The 17,296-nt window shown below is 45.6% G+C and overlaps 2 protein-coding genes across 4 annotated transcripts; one reads left to right on the top strand and one right to left on the bottom strand.

Moving 5' to 3' along the window:
- Positions 1-265: 265 nt before the first annotated feature.
- Positions 266-1,773, top strand: Hcst (hematopoietic cell signal transducer). Of its 2 annotated transcripts, none has more exons than XM_046448134.2 (4): positions 266-425; positions 811-873; positions 1,261-1,398; positions 1,617-1,773. In XM_046448134.2, the coding sequence occupies exons 1-4, from the start codon at positions 383-385 to the stop codon at positions 1,655-1,657; spliced, it is 285 nt and encodes a 94-aa protein (XP_046304090.1). In that variant the 5' UTR covers positions 266-382; the 3' UTR covers positions 1,658-1,773. The 2 variants fall into 2 exon arrangements, with proteins under 2 accessions (XP_046304090.1, XP_046304091.1); XM_046448135.2 differs by having other exon boundaries at positions 270-425; positions 811-834.
- Positions 1,774-1,910: 137 nt separating this feature from the next.
- On the bottom strand, positions 1,911-4,672 carry Tyrobp (transmembrane immune signaling adaptor TYROBP). Of its 2 annotated transcripts, XM_046448129.2 has the most exons (5): positions 4,519-4,672; positions 4,150-4,176; positions 3,877-4,011; positions 3,463-3,506; positions 1,911-2,135 (listed from the first exon to the last, which is right to left on the bottom strand). In XM_046448129.2, exons 1-5 carry the CDS (start codon positions 4,574-4,576, stop codon positions 2,070-2,072), a joined length of 330 nt encoding a protein of 109 aa, XP_046304085.1. In that variant the 5' UTR covers positions 4,577-4,672; the 3' UTR covers positions 1,911-2,069. The 2 variants fall into 2 exon arrangements, with proteins under 2 accessions (XP_046304085.1, XP_046304086.1); XM_046448130.2 differs by lacking the exon at positions 4,150-4,176 and having other exon boundaries at positions 4,519-4,668.
- Between the last annotated feature and the right edge of the window lie 12,624 nt (positions 4,673-17,296).

The following is a 17,296-nucleotide window of genomic DNA, read 5'->3' as shown; positions in this document are numbered from 1 at the left end:
CAAACCAGCTTCTGCCACTTCCCTCTCCATCCACACTCCATCTTTTCAATGGCCAGAAACTTTGGTCATCCTGGATCCCTCTTGCCTACACACTTACATCCACTCCACCAGCAAATGTTGGCTGTACCTCTAAAATATTTCCAGAATCTCCCTAGATGATCATAGCAGCTTTCCTGGACTCTCTGACCCTCCCCCAATTTGTTCCCCAAAGAGTCATAGAGACACCCACGCATACACACATACACACACATACACAGGAAGTAAGTGGCCTTGCCACCATCAGGGTGACATCCGCTATAGCTACCTCTCTACTCCCCCACTCTTCCTCAGGACTTCTCTGGACCACAGTCCTTGGCCAGATCCCTTCAGCCCCCAGTCCACCATGACCCCTCCAGGCCACATACTGCTCCTACTTTTGCTCCCAGGTGAAGCCAGGGGCTATGGGGGGTGGTGGCAGGCAAAGGACTTGTGGGAAGGGTGACATCTGAAGTCAGGGTGGTGAGGGCAGGCCCTTCTGCCTGCGCCCTTTCTCTTCTTGGAGATCATTCTGCATCAGGGCTGGGCCTTGGCAGGGAGGGAGGGAGGAGGGGAGCTCCGGAGTGGCCGGTGGCCTGTTAACCTCCCCTTGTCATCGGTAGTCACTGCTTCTACTTCCCCTTTTCTGTCTCTCTGTGTCCCTGGGAGCTTCCCTCTCCACTTGGCCCTCTTTCCCATTCTGTCCCTCCAGAGTGGAGGTTCCTTCTCAGGACATCATCTTCCCTTCAACCCTGCTCTGGGGCCACCTCACCCACCTCCCCTGTCCTTCCACAGCTGCTGCTGCCCAGATGTCCACAGGTGAGCCATCGCGCCCTACCTTTGACCCTGGAACTTCAGGTACTGCTTCCATCTCTAAAGCCTGGCCTGAGGGTCCTAGAATGCCCCACCTCCATGGCTCTGCCGTCACCAGCTCACATCCTCTGGAGAGGGATCTGCAACCCTCTCCGGGTCCCATCCTGCCCCCTTCACCACCACTCCCTGAGCCCCAGGGAAAAAAGAGGACCCCAGCCTCCCTTTGTCTGTGGCCTATGTGCCCACTGCACAGTCCCCCTGGAATCCTGGGACACTGCTGCTGCTAGGGATCTCCATCTTTCCTTCTCCATGCACCACCTGGGATCCACGCCCCTCAAAGGGGACTTCCTCTTCTCCTCTTGTGGCCAAAGCACAGCCCCAGGGAACCAGGACCCCCCTGAGCCACTTTCTTGTCTGGGCTCCACCTTCCAGGTTCCTGTTCCGGATGTGGGCCCCTCTCCCCGCATCTCCTGGCCAGCCTAGTGGCTGCAGATGCTGTCATGTCACTGATAATTGTGGGGGTGGTGTTGGTGTGTGCCCGCCCACGCCCAGGTCGCAGGCTCAACTATGGTAAGGGCGGGGCTTGGAGGGGCGGTGGCCTCCCTAGAGAGGGGTCCCAAGGAGGGGGGCCCCCGGGGAAGCCCTGGAGGAGGTGCTGGGGAAACCCTGGGGGAGGGGTCTGGGGGAATCCCTGAGGAAACCCCTAAGGCAGGGGGTCCCCAGGAAGGTGGAGATGTGGGGTGGGTGGTGGGTGGTCAGGCTTCATGCTTTCTCTCCCCCACCCCCAGAAAATGACAAAATCTACATCAACATGCCTGGTAGAGGCTGACCTCCTGTAACTTCAACCTTTGACTTCTGACCCTCTCATCCTGAATCGTGTGTGATGGCACAGGAACATGTACAACACCCCCACCCTTTTGGATTGAATAAAGCGGTTCAAATATCTCTGGTTTGATTCTTCTCCAAAGAACCTTAGGATTCCCCAAAACTCCCCTCACTTAGCTGTTTCTGTGTTCAAGACCCTTCTCAGGACCCCGCAAATCCCCAATCCTTTAACCCAAGAGTCTGGCATAACTCAACAATATTTTTGCACTCTATTGTTTATTTGGGAACGTTAGTGGGGAGAGGTCTAAAATCCCCGGGAAGACTCTCCGTGGAATTGTTTTCTAGTAGGAGTAGGAATGATGAGCTGGGTGGGCAACAGAGGTGACTGGATCCAAATATGGGGCTGTTGACTAGGCTCATTTGTAATACTGCCTCTGTGTGTTGAGGTCACTGTAGACATCTGACCTCTGACCCTGGAGCTCCTAAAAGGAATGAAGGACATTAGTGGAAGGGGTTCACCAAATAAATTTCAAACAAAATCCAGACTTCTCCTAATGGTCTTCAAGTCCCCCGCCCCCCCCCCACCACCCCCGCAACTTCTTCAAACATGGCGGTGGAAGAGATCTGGATTTTATTCACCTGAATTCAGCATTCACCTTTCCTTGACTCACCATTATGCCCAGCCAGCCACAAGGCCTTTGCATGTGCTATGATGCCCTCTGCCTGGAACACCAGTCCTGTAGACCTTCAGTCTCTTTCTCCCTCTTCAAGTCTCAGCTCTCAATTTCCCCATCTATAGTTTCTTTCTCCCAAACCCCACTCATTATCACACAGCCTGCTCTATTTTCTTCATGGTGCCTCTCCAAAATGATTTTGTTAATTTGCTTCAAGTCCGTCTCCCCAGCTAGGATGTAAATTCTGCTATATATGTAGGTGCTCAACAAATCCACTGAAGGAATAAATAGACCAGGGTAACGCTTTGCCTAAAATTTCACTGCTATCAATAACAGGAAAGCTTTCTCAGTTTTCAAGACCTCACAGAACCAATTTGAGATTTTTACACTTTGCAAAGAAACATTCAATCCACAAGTGAAGCAAGCCAGCAAAGCTGATTACGGATAATAAATTGGTTCACAAATAAGAGGTGTCTGTGGTCCCAGGGGGCAGGCCTTAGGTAGAATCCCTGAACTCATATACCAAAGACCCGTTTCTGGTGTGCATTTCTCTAAGGACGGGGAGGTCTCAGGATCTCATGACCCCCCCTAAAGGATTAAGAAGGAGCCTTAGCAGAGGGAGAACTAGAGAGATACCTCTGTCTACATCACTTGAAGTGCCTCTGGATTATACGCATGACTTTGTATTTTTGTGTGTGGATTTTTCTGAAGAGTCTCTAGCTTTGATTACTTCTCAAAAGAATTTAGGGTTCTCATTCCTCAAATTCTAAGATTCCTCTCTTTTGAGTCACTAAACTAGGGCTGAATTCCATTCTTTGTCCTACTGAGGGCTTCTTCTAGCCCTCTCCTAGGGCTAAGCTTTTTCCAGAACAATTTGGGGCCTCATAAGGCTTGTTTCTGATCTTACAAAGGCAAGACACCCTTTATTTCTGCTCCACACATTTTAAGCTAAGCTTAAGGTTGCAGTTTATCACTGAGTGTGCTTTTGGACAGATGTCCCATTTGCCTTCTAGGTATGGGGTAGCACCTGGGAAAGGGGCATTAGGGTCCTCAGGAGGACATGGGGGTGTCCATAATCCAGATGCCCACAGGAATGGGCAGGAGAAAGATGTGGGAATGAATCTGGTTTTCTTACCTGATAAGGTGACTCCATCTCAGTGATGTGCTGTTTCTGGGTCCCTGCAGAGGGACAAAGGGGTGACACAGGGTGCAAAGATGGACAGAATAGTAAACTGGGACCATTTTTTTGTTTGCTTTTGTTTTTGATAATGGGAATTAAATCCAGGGTTGCTTTCCCATGGAACTACATCCCCAGCCCTTTTTTATTTTTTATAAGTGGCCTGGGCTGGCCTTGAATTTGCCATCCTCCTGCCTCAGCCCCCAAGTCACTGAGCTTACAGGTGTGCACCACCACACCCAGCCATATTGCTGTCTTAAAATCAGTCCTTCTACCTCCATCCCTTTGGATGTTTGTGACCTGGGAGCTTACACCCCACCACCAGTCTCACCCTTACAGTGTCCCAGACCATCTCTTGCCAGCCCCACTCACCTGCTGCAGTTCCTCGTCCCCGAGGGACAAGCCGTCCTAGTGAGTACACGGCCAGGGCGATGAGCAGGGTCAGCACCAGGTCCCCCAGCACGATCCCCGCCAGCACGCCAGGGCTCACTGGGGAGCAGTTGCATTCTGGGAATATGGCACATGGGTCAGGGGAGGTCCATGTGCTTTGGGAATTAGGGGGTGGGTGTCAGCAGGGGGAAGTTTGAATGGATTGGAGAAGGGTCTTTGGGAGGGAGGGAGAGGGACCGCAGGGTCTAGGCCTACCATTCTGGGCCTGGACAGGACTGAGACCTGAGAAGGGAAAAAGAGGTAAACTGAGGCACCGGGTTATGGCTGGTAGTGGGCCTTAGAAGCCAGAAAAAGCAGAAAGTAGTATCTGGTGGGACCTGGGAGGGGACTAGCGCCAAGGCTTAGATGCCATGTGACTTCTCTGCCCGCTTGTCCTGTTGCAACACCCTTAGATGATCCCCTCCCCCACCAGCCGAATCTTGGGGGCTCAGATTTGGAGACCCAGAGGCTCCACGCGGACCTGCTTCCACCCAACCTCCCCTCTGGTTCTCACCAGAACCACACTGCCCTGCCGCTAGCTGAACCCGGGGCCTCAGGACACAGCTGCAGAAGCCCCCAACTCACCAGCCACAGTCAGGAGAAGAAGGATCAGGAGCCGCCACGAGGGATCCAGGTCCCCCATGACTCCTGGACACTGCCGGACACCACAGTCCAGGGGCCAGTGGGATGCGGCGTGGCTTCCAACCAAGTGAAGGAGGAAGTCTGCGGTGGGTGGTGCAGCGGGAGGAGGGGACAATAGGGGAGGAGGAAGGACAGACAGAGATAGCACCAGAAAGAATCAGGCCCAGGGCCTGCGCAGCACACAGTACCTAACAGCTGGACGTGAAGGGCGAAGGGTACGTGTGTCAGCTCTTGACCCCCATCACCAGTCAGGGGTCAGCAGCCTTGTATCAGGAGGGTCACTCCTGAGTACAAGTGAAGCCAGTCCTGCCTCTTCCTGGCCAGGCAGCCTTGAGCATCATCAGCCTCTAGGCCTCACTTGTAAGACTAGGAGTAAAACAGTACCTAATTGTGGGGTTGTTGTAGGGGACTCAATGAATTAACATTCTTAGAACAGGGTCTGGCACCCGTCAGCTATAATTATTTGATAATCAGACCCCTTTGGAGGGGGATATACTGGGGACCAATTCCAGGATCCTGTGCATTCTAGGCGGCTCTCCACCTCGGGGCTACCTCCCCAGCCCTGGTAATCAGACTCTTGTGATGTGCACAGAATATAGAGAGCCTCAGCATCTAGGCACCCTGACATATGGTACTCTGTCCCAAGTGTTAAATCATTTAATCCCCACAAACTTCCTCTGAGGTCGATGCTCTTATTCCCATTTTACAGAGAGATAAAGACGCTTGCCTAAGTTCACACGGTAAATAAAAGTGAAAACTGAACGCACGACAGTGATGTTAAGTCTTAGGGGAAAGAAAAAGAGACGAAAGATGGAGAAGGAAAAAATGATGGCAAAGAAGAGAGAGAAAGTAAGAATTAGTGTCACAGAAACCACACCACAGAGACAGGATTGGGTTTAGGTGAGATGGGGGAGTGCAACGCGGTGACCACTGAGCAGGGCTGGGCTGCCTGCAGGAGGAGGAAGTGGCTGGGAACAGGGACTGAGGGAGGGTACCCAGGAGGAGTCAGGGACTTCTCTCTCCCAGTGGGAGCTGAGGCAGGGGCAGGAGAAGGAGGAACCTGAGGTCAGGGTGCTGGGGGTGAGCCAGCTGCAGGAAGCCCCCTCCCCCGTCCTCACGTCACACCCCAGCACTCCCAGGCCTGGGTGCAGGAGAGAAAAGGGGAAGCTGGGTGCTGGTCATGAGGCAGATGCTGAGTGCCAAGAGGGGAGGGTTGGGGAGTTGGGGGCTGCTGGAGGGTCAGGGCAAGGCTGGCACCATGCTGGCTGCTCACAGCTGCCCCTAGGTCTGGCCAAGTCTGATCCCTAAAGAACCCAGAACCTTCCCATTAGGTCTAGAGCAAGCCTGGAGGAAGAGACCCTGTGCCCTCCCTCCCCACCCCAGACACAGCAGACTACGGAGCAAAGGGAGCCAGCAGGGTAACCAGGGCCCTCACCTGTCAGGTGTTCCCAGGCTCCCTCTGGCTGTGGGTGGGAGCAGGAAGTGGGGCAGGCAGCCTGCTGTGGTGCTTGGGTTTTGTAACATCTCTTAGAATATCTGGCACAACTGCAAGGGCTCAAGAAATGTTAATTACCATCCTCATTATTGATATTGGTGTTAGTACGTCCCGTATTGAGTTCTGGGCTTGATAAAAATCCTCCCTCAGCCCTTCAGCATCAGCCTCCTGACCCACCCTCCAACTCCAGCCAGGCCTGGGCTGTCCCCAGAAGACATCCAGTCTGACAGGTCGGGACACCCAGGCACCATCCAGTCAGAACAAACGTGGCCTGTGGGCTGGGCTGAAGTCCTGGAGTCCCTTTTTAGTGTGAAGTTCAAGGGGGTTCCAAGGGGATTGGAGTGATGCAGACATTTTTTTTAATATTTATTTTTTAAGTGTAGATGGACACGACCCAATGCCTTTATTTTTATGTGGTGCTGAGGATCGAACCTGAGTCCTGCCCGTGCTAAGCTAGCGCTCTACCACTGAGCCACAATCCCAGCCCCTGATGCAGACATTTATAAGACATGAGTTAACAGTATCTTTATCAGAGAGAAGGGAAATACCTCCATGTTTTTGCAGTGGATGCAGGTGTGCTGGCGTAGAGCACAGAACGCAGTGTCCTAGGCTGGTCTCTGGGCCTGATGGGCAGATAAGATTCCCCCTTTGGGTGAAGGAAGATAAAATGGACGGTATCCCCACTGTCTGGCCTCTGCCTCCAAAGATGCCAGGCTGAGGAAGCTGGACTGAAGGTCTCCACACAAGACCTGCAAAGTGGCCCAACCTGCCCTGGCAGCAGGCCAAGAGTGGGCGAAGGCCAAAGTCGGCTTTCCTGGAAATCAGGCAGTGACCTCTGTGGAAGCTGCTGCTGTCCTCCCCAACAGCCAGAGGAAGCTTTTTGAAGTATCAGACCAACAGGCCTGAGGTGGTGGCTCAACGGGACAGAGCCACCTAACATACTTTAGGCCCTGGGTTCCATCCCCAGCACTGCAAAAAATAAAAATCAGACAAATATTCTAATTCTAAAAAATGGCCCTAAGAGCTGGGCATGGTGGCACATGCCTGGAATCGCAGTGCAAGATCAGCCTGGGCAACTTAGTGAGAACCTGTCTCAAAATAAATAAAATAAAATAAATGAAAAGGGCTAAGTGGTAAAGCAATGCTGGGTTCAATCCCCAGTACCACCCCCCCCCAAAAAAAAAATTGGCCCTTTGGTTTTTTGAACACTTAACCAAAGAAGAGACACATATGGCCACTATTGAGCATGAGGAAAAGTATGTGGCATCATTAGTCATTAGGGAAATATAAATGAAAACCACAAGGAGACATCACCATGCACCCGCTGAAATGACTAATTAAAGAGATTGACCCTTTCAAGTGTCATCAGAGACGTGGAACAATTGGAAATCTCATACACTGCTGGTGGAAACATGAGATTAGAGCAACTGCTTTGGTAGTTTGTTAAGTATTCACCTACCCAGCTTCCAGCAAACCCACCACTAGTTATTTACCCACGAGAAATAAAGCCATATACACATCAATGTGTGTAAGGTCTACAGTATTTCTCCCCTGCCTGTCCCTCCTATCTCTCTTCCCCTCACTGACTACACTATTGCCTGACTCACTTACTACCCCGCCCTCCTGGCTGCTTCTCAAATAGGTCAAGTTCATTCTCACCCCAGGGCCTTTGTACTTGCTGCCACTGCTGTTCTGTGAGTTGAGTGTCTCCTCTAAAACTTATGTTGCCTTTGGAACAGCATTAAGGGGCAGGGGCTTGGGCAACTTAGGGAGACCTTTTCTCAAAATAAAATAATAATAATAATAAAAAGAACTGGGGATGTGGCTCAGTGGTAAAGCACCCCTGGGTTCCATTCCCAGTACCACGAACAAAAACAAAAAAAGAGGTGAGATCTTAAATGGATAGATGCTTCATCAAGGAAGTAAGTGTCTCATAAAAAGGATAAATTCCTTCAATTTCCTCTGCCTGGCATGTGATAGCCTGCCCTGCTGCCATTTTATGACTCAGCAGGCAGGCTCTTTCCTGATGCCAGCACCAAGCTGCCAGACTTCCCAGCCTCCAGAACCCAGAGCCAAATCAACTTCTATTGTTTACAAATTCCCCAGTCTGTGGTATCCCACCACGGCGGCAGAAAGTGGACTGACACCCTGCCTGCGATGCTTTTTCCAAAGTCTTTGCATCCTCAGGTCTCAGCTCAAATGTCAGGTTCACAGAGGCCTCTCCTGACCGCCACTGCTAAAGTCACCCCACCACCCTCAGTTTCATTTTCGCCCTGGTATTTGTCAAACCCTTAATTCTCTGATTTATGAGTTCCTTTTTTTTTTTTTCATCTGCCATTTCTTCTAGAATGGAAACTCCGTGAGAACAGGGACCTTTTTGTCCTATTCACTGTTGTATCCCCCAACACCCCAATCTTTGGCTATGGAACTAAATGACAGCAATAGATGGTTGAATTAAACCCGGCTCCTTGTCTCTGCAGGAGTCTAAGGGTATCCCAGACCTGTGCATGGTACCTTCTTGATTTTATCACTTAACAAATAAAAATGCTACTGTCCCAAATACTGTATGATTTCATTTATATGTGCTGCTCAGAGTGGTCAGAGTCTGAGAAATTGGGATGCTGGTTGTCAGGGCTAAAGTGGAGGGAGGAATGAGAAATTCATGTTTTGGTTTTATTTATTTATTTTTTATAAATGTACATATTTATTTAGTTTTTAATACTAGGGTTGGAACCCAGGGACACTATTACTGAGCCCAGACCACTGAGCTGAGCTACATCCCAGATCCTGTCCTTTTCTTTTCTTTCTTTCTTTTTTTTTTAGCCAAGATTTCACTGAATTGCCCAAGCTGGCCTCAAATTTATGATCCTCCTGTTTTAGCCTCCTGTGTAGATGGGATTACAGGTGCACACCACTGCACCTGGAGGAATCAGTGTTTAATAGGTGTCTTAGTCCACTTTGGGACGCTATAACAGAATACCTGATGAAATTTATAAAGAAAAGAGATTTATTTTCTACTGTTCTGGAGGCTGGAGAGTTCAAGTTCAAGGGTCCCGCATCAGGCGGAGGACTTCTTGTGCATTATCCCATGCCGGAAGACAGAGGGCATGACATTTGAGAGAGAAAGAACATGCAGGAGAGGACCTAATTTACTTTGTTTTGTTTGTAGTTCTACGGATTGAACCCAGGGCCTCCTGCATGTCAGGAAAGTGCTCTACCACTGAGCCATGTATGTCCCCAGCCCATAATTTACTTTTATAACAAAACTGTTGTTGTAATAACAGACTCACTTCTGAGAGAACTGCAATAAACCATTAATCCTTTCTCTCTCTCTCTCTCTCTCTCTCTCTCTCTCTCTCTCCTATTTTTGTTTATTTTGTTTTGTTTTTTCATTTATTTATGGTACCAGGGATTGAGCCCAAGGGTGCTTTACCACTGAGCCACATCCCCGCCCCTCTTTTTAAATATAATTTATTTTAGAGACAGGGTCTCACTGAGTTGCCTAGGGATTTGTTAAATTGCTGAGTTTCGCTTTGAAACCCCAAACTTCCTGCCTCAGCCTCCTGAGCTGCTGGGATTACAGGTGTGCACCACCGCACCTAGCCACTAATCATCTCTTATAGGTTGAACCTCTCAATATTCTTGCATTAGGGATTCAATTTCCAACGCATGAACTTCGGGGACATATTCAAACCATAGCAATGGGTATAGAGTTTCAGTTTAAGAAGATGAAAAGAATTACCGAGATGGCTGGTGGTGATGTTGTATAATACTGGAAATACATTAAATACCTCCATAATGAATGCTTATTGGTTAAGATGGAAAATTATATGTTATGTGTATTTTACTACAATAAAAATTGAAAATAAAAAAAATATGCTAGTGTCCTCCAATATCCTCTTGCTTTTTCTGCCATGGAATTTTTATCAGGACTTAGGCCACTAGACAAGGCTATATCTCCCAACTTCATTTGTATCTAGAGTGATCTCATGGTTTCACTCTGGTTGACAGACAGTGTGCGAAGTGAGGTAAGTCATTTGTAGGTCATATCTTTGTGAAAGGGTGTACATTAACTCCTCGTCTTTGATTTTTCCACTTGCAGAAATCTGAATATGTGAGGGGTCCTCTTGGAACAAACAGATGAGAGCAGCTCCATAGAATGAGAGAGAAACAAGACAAAAGGTTCTGCAGGCCCTTCGTCTTGGAGGGGCCACACCAACCCTAGACTAGTAACTTCTACCTTGTTTAAGCCTTTTGTGGCAGGTGGTCTCCAAAGATGGTCACCAAGAACCCCTCTCTCCCAAAACGCACATGTTGTCCTTCTCATCAGGAGGTAGACAATCTATTTTTCCTCCCCTCAGGATCTGAGCTGGCCTTGTGACTTGCTTTGGCCAAGAACACAGTGGAAGTGATGCTCTGCCAATCCTAAGGCTGGGCCTTATGAAGCCTGTGAGAACAGCTTATGCTTTTGTAACTTGGCTGCCATGCTGTAAGGAAGTCCAGTGTCTACCTGGAGAGTGAGGCCCCACAAAGAGGCCCTAGAGGAGGAGACACTATGTGGAAAGAGAGGCCTCACAGAGGAGAATCAAAGAACCCCAGCCAACAGCCAGCACCAAATCCCTAGACAGGTGACAGGCATCATCTTGGATGTTCCACACCATCCCAGACACCAGCCAAATGCAGCCACGTGAGTGGCCCAGGCAATACCACATGGAGAAGAATCAATTCACAGAATCATAGGAAATTATAAATCTTTGTTTTAAGCCAGTACATTTAGGAAATGAGGGGTCTGTTACAAAGCCATGGACATTGGAAACAGCACTGTTATCTTGGAGATTTTTAAAAATTTTTTTTTAGTTATACAAAAAACATTGTGGATATTGTGGAAACAATATCTTTATTTTGTTTATTTATTTTTATGTGGTGCTAAGGATTGAACCCAGGGTCCCTCACATGCCAGGCAAGCTCTCTGCCATTGAGCCACAACCCCAGCCCCATCTTGGAGATTTTTTAAAATATTTTTTTAGTTGTCAATGAACCTATTATTTATTTATATGTGGTGCTGAGAATCGAACCCAGTGCCTCACACATTCTAGGCAAGTGCTCTACCACTGAGCCACCACCCCAGCCCCTCAGAGACTTTTTAATACAGGCAAAGCTATCCCTGCTTGAACTAGCTGAGTTAAGAGGTCATAACTGGCTCATAACCTGATGACCCCCCAAACTAATCATCTGTGGCTGGCATTGGGGAATCAAAATCTATAAGATGACATGATCCATAAGGACACCAAGATGGATGGAGGAAGCAGTAGTCTCAGAGAGACGCTGTTGGTACTCACCCACATCCCTCCACACTTACTGTTTCCAAGCAGACCACCGGGCTTCCAACTGTCCGGACTGTGACTATCTGACATTGGCACCCACCCTGCCCAAGAGAGGGGCAGACTGGAAGGACCAAAGAATTAAAGCTCCTGAAAGAAGCTCTTAACTAGCAACTGATGCGAGATGCTTGATAGATGTCCCCAGTTCCTTCACCCCTTGGTTGGGACAACTCTATGACACATAGTCTGCACTGGCTCCCAAAAATCCCCAGCAAGATTAAGCCCCAATCGCTGTAGATAACACACCCTTCATTCACCCTTCCCTGTGACCCTTTCCTACTCCTCACACATCTTCTTGGTACCTCCAGAGTAAATGACCTGCATATGAATCTTCTTTTCACTATCTGGTTCAGGGACAATCCATTCAAGGACAAAAGAAGTGTCATTCCTAGAAGGAAGGAGAGACACTGGGTCCTCAGGACAACTGATGCCCCTGATATCTCCCTATTTCTACCTCCTTCTCAAAGAGCCTGCTGTTTCTACGCTTTGGAAGTGGAAACTGCATGTGCTCGTTTCTTGGCTCCGACCAATAAGACAGACTTTACATCTGACTCACATGCAATCAGCGTGCTTAATTGCATGCAATAAAAGACACTTCAACTAGTTTAAGCAGAAAAGAGGATATGTTCAAGGACATCAGGGAGCCTGGTGAATCTCTAGGAAGGTCAGAGAATCAGTCCTGAGCTACACATCTTGCTGTCATGGAGTACAAACCCCACAGTTCCTCTGCTAATACCACCCTGGATTTTCTGCTAAGACCTATGTTATGCGTCTTAGACACTTGGGAAAATAGTCCGGCAGTTCCTCATAAAGTTAAATATGCATTTACCATGTGACCCAACAATCCCCTTCCAAGGTATTTACCCAAGAGAAGTGAAAACTCAAGTTCACACAAAAAAACAGAACAATATGTGAATGGCGCCTTTATTCATAATTGCCTCAAACTGGAAACAACCCAAATGTTCTTCGGTGGATGAATGGCTAAAGAGACTGGTACATCCACCCAACAGAATACTGTTCAGCAATTTTAAAAAGTGGGCTATTGATACTTGACAGCAGCAATCAAAAAGGAATGAACTGATACACGCAATGACCAAGACCAATCCGTAGCACGACAATAAGCGAAAATACCAATTCAAAAGGGCACATGCCATAAGATCCCCTTTGCATGACATTCTAGAAAGCCAACACTACAGGGACAGAAATCAGATCAGCGGTTGCCAGAGTATCTCTAGACGTAGAAGAAACAATTGATTACCAAAGGAAAAGAAGGAACTTTTAAGGTGCTAGAATTCAACTTTTTTTTTTTTTTTGGTACTGGGAATTGCATTTCACTCAACCACTGAGCCACATCCCCAGCCCCATTTTGTATTTTATTTAGAGACAGGGTCTCACTGAGTTGCTTAGCACCTTGCTTTTGCTGAGACTGGCTTTGAACCCGGGATCCTCCTGCCTCAGCTTCTAGAGCCACTGGTATTGCAGGCGGGCACCACTGCATCCCACTAGAATTCTATATTTTTATTGTAATATTGGTGACATGGCGGCATACATTTCTCAGAACTCATAGAATTATACATTTACAAGGGTGACTTTTCCTTTATAAATTATACCTAGATTTAAAGTTTTGTTTTGATGAAATGGAAAGTATAAGCACCAAAGAAACTAGGAAAGAGGCGTCGTGATCCCTTTATTTCCTATCAGTTGCAATATCAAAGACCAGCGGGACTTCTCCCGCCCTGACTCATTGGAAAGTGCTAGCAAATGCTGGCTTGCTAGAAGGTGTACAAGACAGAAAGCTAGCAGTCCAACAATATTTTTTTTCCTCTCCTTCTATTGAAATAGATTTTGCGATTGGGTGTATAGTCCCCTAGCTAAGACGATGTTTCTCAGCCCTTTTGGAGGCAAGCATCTGCATCTTTTTGTCTTCTAGTCAACGGAATGTGACAGAAATGATGTAGAAAACTTCTGGATTGTGTCCTTAAAGTCATGGTGTGATGCTACATCATGTACAACTAGAAAATGAAAAATTGTGCACAATGAATCAGAATGCATTTTGCTGTCATACATACCTGATTAAAATAAATAAATAAACTAATAAAAAAAAAAGAAGACTGTGCCTTCCTTTTCTGTCTCTTCTCTTGGCTAGAAGGTGGCTCTGATACTGGCAGTGAACTTAGACCACAATGGCTAGCTTTTCTTTATTTGTAAAATGAAGGCTTTTAAAATATAATTCAATAATGCTTAATTGGGTTCTTCAACTGTGGTTCATTCATATCATAAATGAAGCTGTCACTAATAAATTGGAACTCTGAAAATTGATTGAAAGGAATTTTAACTGAGAAAAGCAAAATATAGAGGAATGAATAGAGTACAACTCCAAACAGCAATCAGAAAGAATCCCTTATTAATATGTGTGTGCATATTTACACCTTTGTTTGATGATGGGGAAAGCTAGGATGCATCTCAGCTGGTAATGTTGGCGGCCTGTGTAGGAGATGGGGAAGAACAAAACAGGGTGGATATCAAAATAGATTCTACTGTCCCGTATCACCGAAAAAACAATAAATTTTTTTTAAAATTAAAAAATAAATTTAAAAGTCAGGGTTGAAAATAAATGAAATATATGATGACATTTTGTTGGACAGGATGCTATTTACATAAATTTACATATGTTAAACTGTAAATCTGTGTAGAAAAATACGAAGGTGTAGTCAAGAGAAGGTCCACAGTGGTATCTCTAGGTGATGAGATGTAGATGTCTTACATTTATTTATTTATTTATTTATTTATTTATTTTTCGTACTGGGGATTGAACTCAGGGGCACTCAATCACTGAGCCATACCCCCCAGCCCTAGTTTGTATTTAATTTAGAGACAGGGTCTCACTGAGTTGCTTAGTGCCTGGCCTTTGCTGAGCCTGCCTTTGAACTCGAAATCCTCCTATCTCAGCCTCCTGAGCCACTGGAATTTCAGGCGGGCACCATCATGCCCAGCTGTTGTTTGAATTTTTTACAGGGTAAAACATGCAACTAAAGCCAATTCTGTGGGAGGAAAACATACTGGACTTCTGCTACTAGTAATGATTCTCTAAATATCCAGAAACCACCTTCCATCCAACAAACCACAACTTAAAATGCAGGATGAAAACACAATGGGATAAAATTTTGGAAAGTGTGAAGCACTAGGAATAGGGCAAGTGATTACAGCACTGTCCTAAACTCAGAATAAAACAAGAGAAAAGCCCAAACTCAAATGCCCCCACGTTACTGACTGCATTTTTCAATCCAGATGACAGTTTGGGACTAAGTGGGACAACAGTAAAGACTCAGGCCTACCCAGACTGGACAGTCCAAAAACCAGCTTTTCATCTGAAAGATGTCACCCTCAACTGGGCGTGGTGGCTCAGGAGGCCAAGGCAAGAGGACTCTCAAGTTCAAAGCCAGCCTCAGCAATTTAGTGAGGCTCTAAGCAATTTATCAAGACCTTGTCTCAAAATAAAAAGGACTGGGGATATAGCTATTATTAATTAATTAGACATTGCCAGCAGCAGGGAACAAGATGGCAGCTGAGTGAATAATAGCTCAGTGATGAAGAGCCTCTGGGTTCAATCCCTGGTACCCTGGTACAAATATGGTATATATATTTCACCCTCAAGGTAAAAGTGAACCAGAAATCACTGAGCCCCGCTGTGAATTTACTGCTTACCTTTGTACCCCCTAAATGAGTTAGATAAACTCAGGTCTTATCCTGGATTAATGGTGTTCCCAGGTGACTGATAGAAGAAAAAAAAAAAAAAAGTCACTTCTGGAGTAACATACCATTGTATTAGTCCTTCATAGTCTTCCTACAAATCAGAATGAGAACCAGAAGAATCAACAAATACGAGAACATATCCACACACACTTATATACTAGAGTTGTCAGATACAAACTATAATATGGCTGCATGGATTTTCAAGTAAATAAAACATAGATCAAAAAAATTTTTTTTTCTGGGGATACTGGGGATTGTACCCAGAAGACCTCAATAACACCCCCCAACCCTTTTTACTTATTTATTTTACTTTGAGATAGGATCTCACTAAGTTTCCAAATCTGCCCTTAAACTTGTGAATCTCCTGCCTCCATCCCCTGAGTAGCTGGCATTAAAAGCATGTGCCACCATGCCCAGTTCCACTTTCACTTTTTATAGTTCCCTGATAAGATTTTCAGATTTGTGAGCCAGGCCCGGCAATTTAGGGAGATCCTATCTCAAAATAAAGTAAGAAAGGGAGCTGAAGATGTGGTTCAGTGGAAGAACTCCTCTGGTCCAATCCCCAGTACTCCCCCGCCCACCCCCCCGCCCCCCGCAAAAAAAAGGTGAGAAAGACTGAGTTCTAAGCTCAGCAATAGAGCTCTGGGTTTGACCCAACCCTCACCTTTCCACACACACACAGAGAATTGCATAACAGAATACAAAACAAAAAGCAATTACAGAACTGAAAAATACAATTGCTAAAATTAAAAACTCAAAAGATAATGTGATGCACATTATTATACAAAGTAATGTATGAAGACTTGAATTGGGTGTCAACATACTTTATATACAAACAGAGATACAAAAAAGAGATAACATTTAACAGAGATTAGACAGAACTGAATAAAAAGAAAGTAGGTCAAAAAAAAAATATCAAGAATTGGGCAGGGACAAAAATACCAGATAAAATACAGAAAGTTTCTAGCTTATTTTATTGTGGTACCAAAAGCGTGGGGCACAGGCAATATTTGAATAGATAATAATCAAATTAGAGTTACAGCAAGAATGCAAGATTGGTTAAATATTCAAAAACCAGATATTAATGTAAACCAGCATATTATGAGTTTAGGGAGAAAATCATAGGGTACCTCGACAGATACAAAAAAAAAAATACTGGATGAAATTTAACCTCAATTCATGTTTAAAACTCTCAGCATAGTAGGAATAGATGTAAATTTTTAAAAAAATATTTATTTATTTTTAGGTGGACACATTATTTTGTTTTTATGTGGTGCTGAGGATCGAACCCAGTGCCTGATGAATGCTAGGTGAACACTCTACCACTGAGCCGCAACCCCAGCCACTAGAAGTAAATTTTTTAATTTGATGAATAACATTACCTAAACTTATAGCCAGCATTATTTGTGGTTAAGTATTAAAGCATCTAATTACAAAAGTAATTAAGTACCAAAAACTTCCCTTCCTTCAGAGTACAACAAAAATGCCAGTTGTTTATTTTGTCTTGGAGACATTATATGGTAGTAAAGCAGGAAAATAAAAGTTATTAGCATCATTATTAAGAGGTGATACAATTGTGGGGCTGGGGATGTGGCTCAAGCGGTAGCGCGCTCGCCTGTCATGCGTGCAGCCCGGGTTCGATCCTCAGCACCACATACAAACAAAGATGTTGTGTCCACCGAGAACTAAAAAAATAAATAAATATTTAAAAAAAAAAAAGAGGTGATACAATTGTGGTTACAGAAAATTTACAAGACTCTATAGAATCATTTATTAGACTTCAGGGCAGATTTTAACTAGATTGCTTGATAGAAAATCAATTTTATAAACCCAACAAAAGTAGAAAAATAACCATTTGTATTATTACAAGTGGACAAGTACCTAGTAGCAAGTTTTATAAAACTAGGTGAAAGCTCTATACAAAGAAACCTTATAAAAGACCTAAAAGACTTTTTTTTTTTTAAACTGGAGATTTAACCCAGGATGCTTTACCACTGAGCTACATTCCCAGCCCTTTTAATTTTTCATTTTGAGACAGTATCTTACTAAGTTGCTTAGGGCCTTGTTAAATTCCTGAGGCTGACCTCAAACT

Source organism: Marmota monax, unplaced genomic scaffold (genome assembly GCF_021218885.2).
Source record: "Marmota monax isolate L192 unplaced genomic scaffold, Marmota_monax_Labrador192_F-V1.1 WCK01_AAM20220418_F8-fsc00101, whole genome shotgun sequence".
Classification (NCBI taxonomy): domain Eukaryota; kingdom Metazoa; phylum Chordata; class Mammalia; order Rodentia; family Sciuridae; genus Marmota; species Marmota monax.
This window is presented reverse-complemented; position numbering and strand designations above follow the sequence as displayed.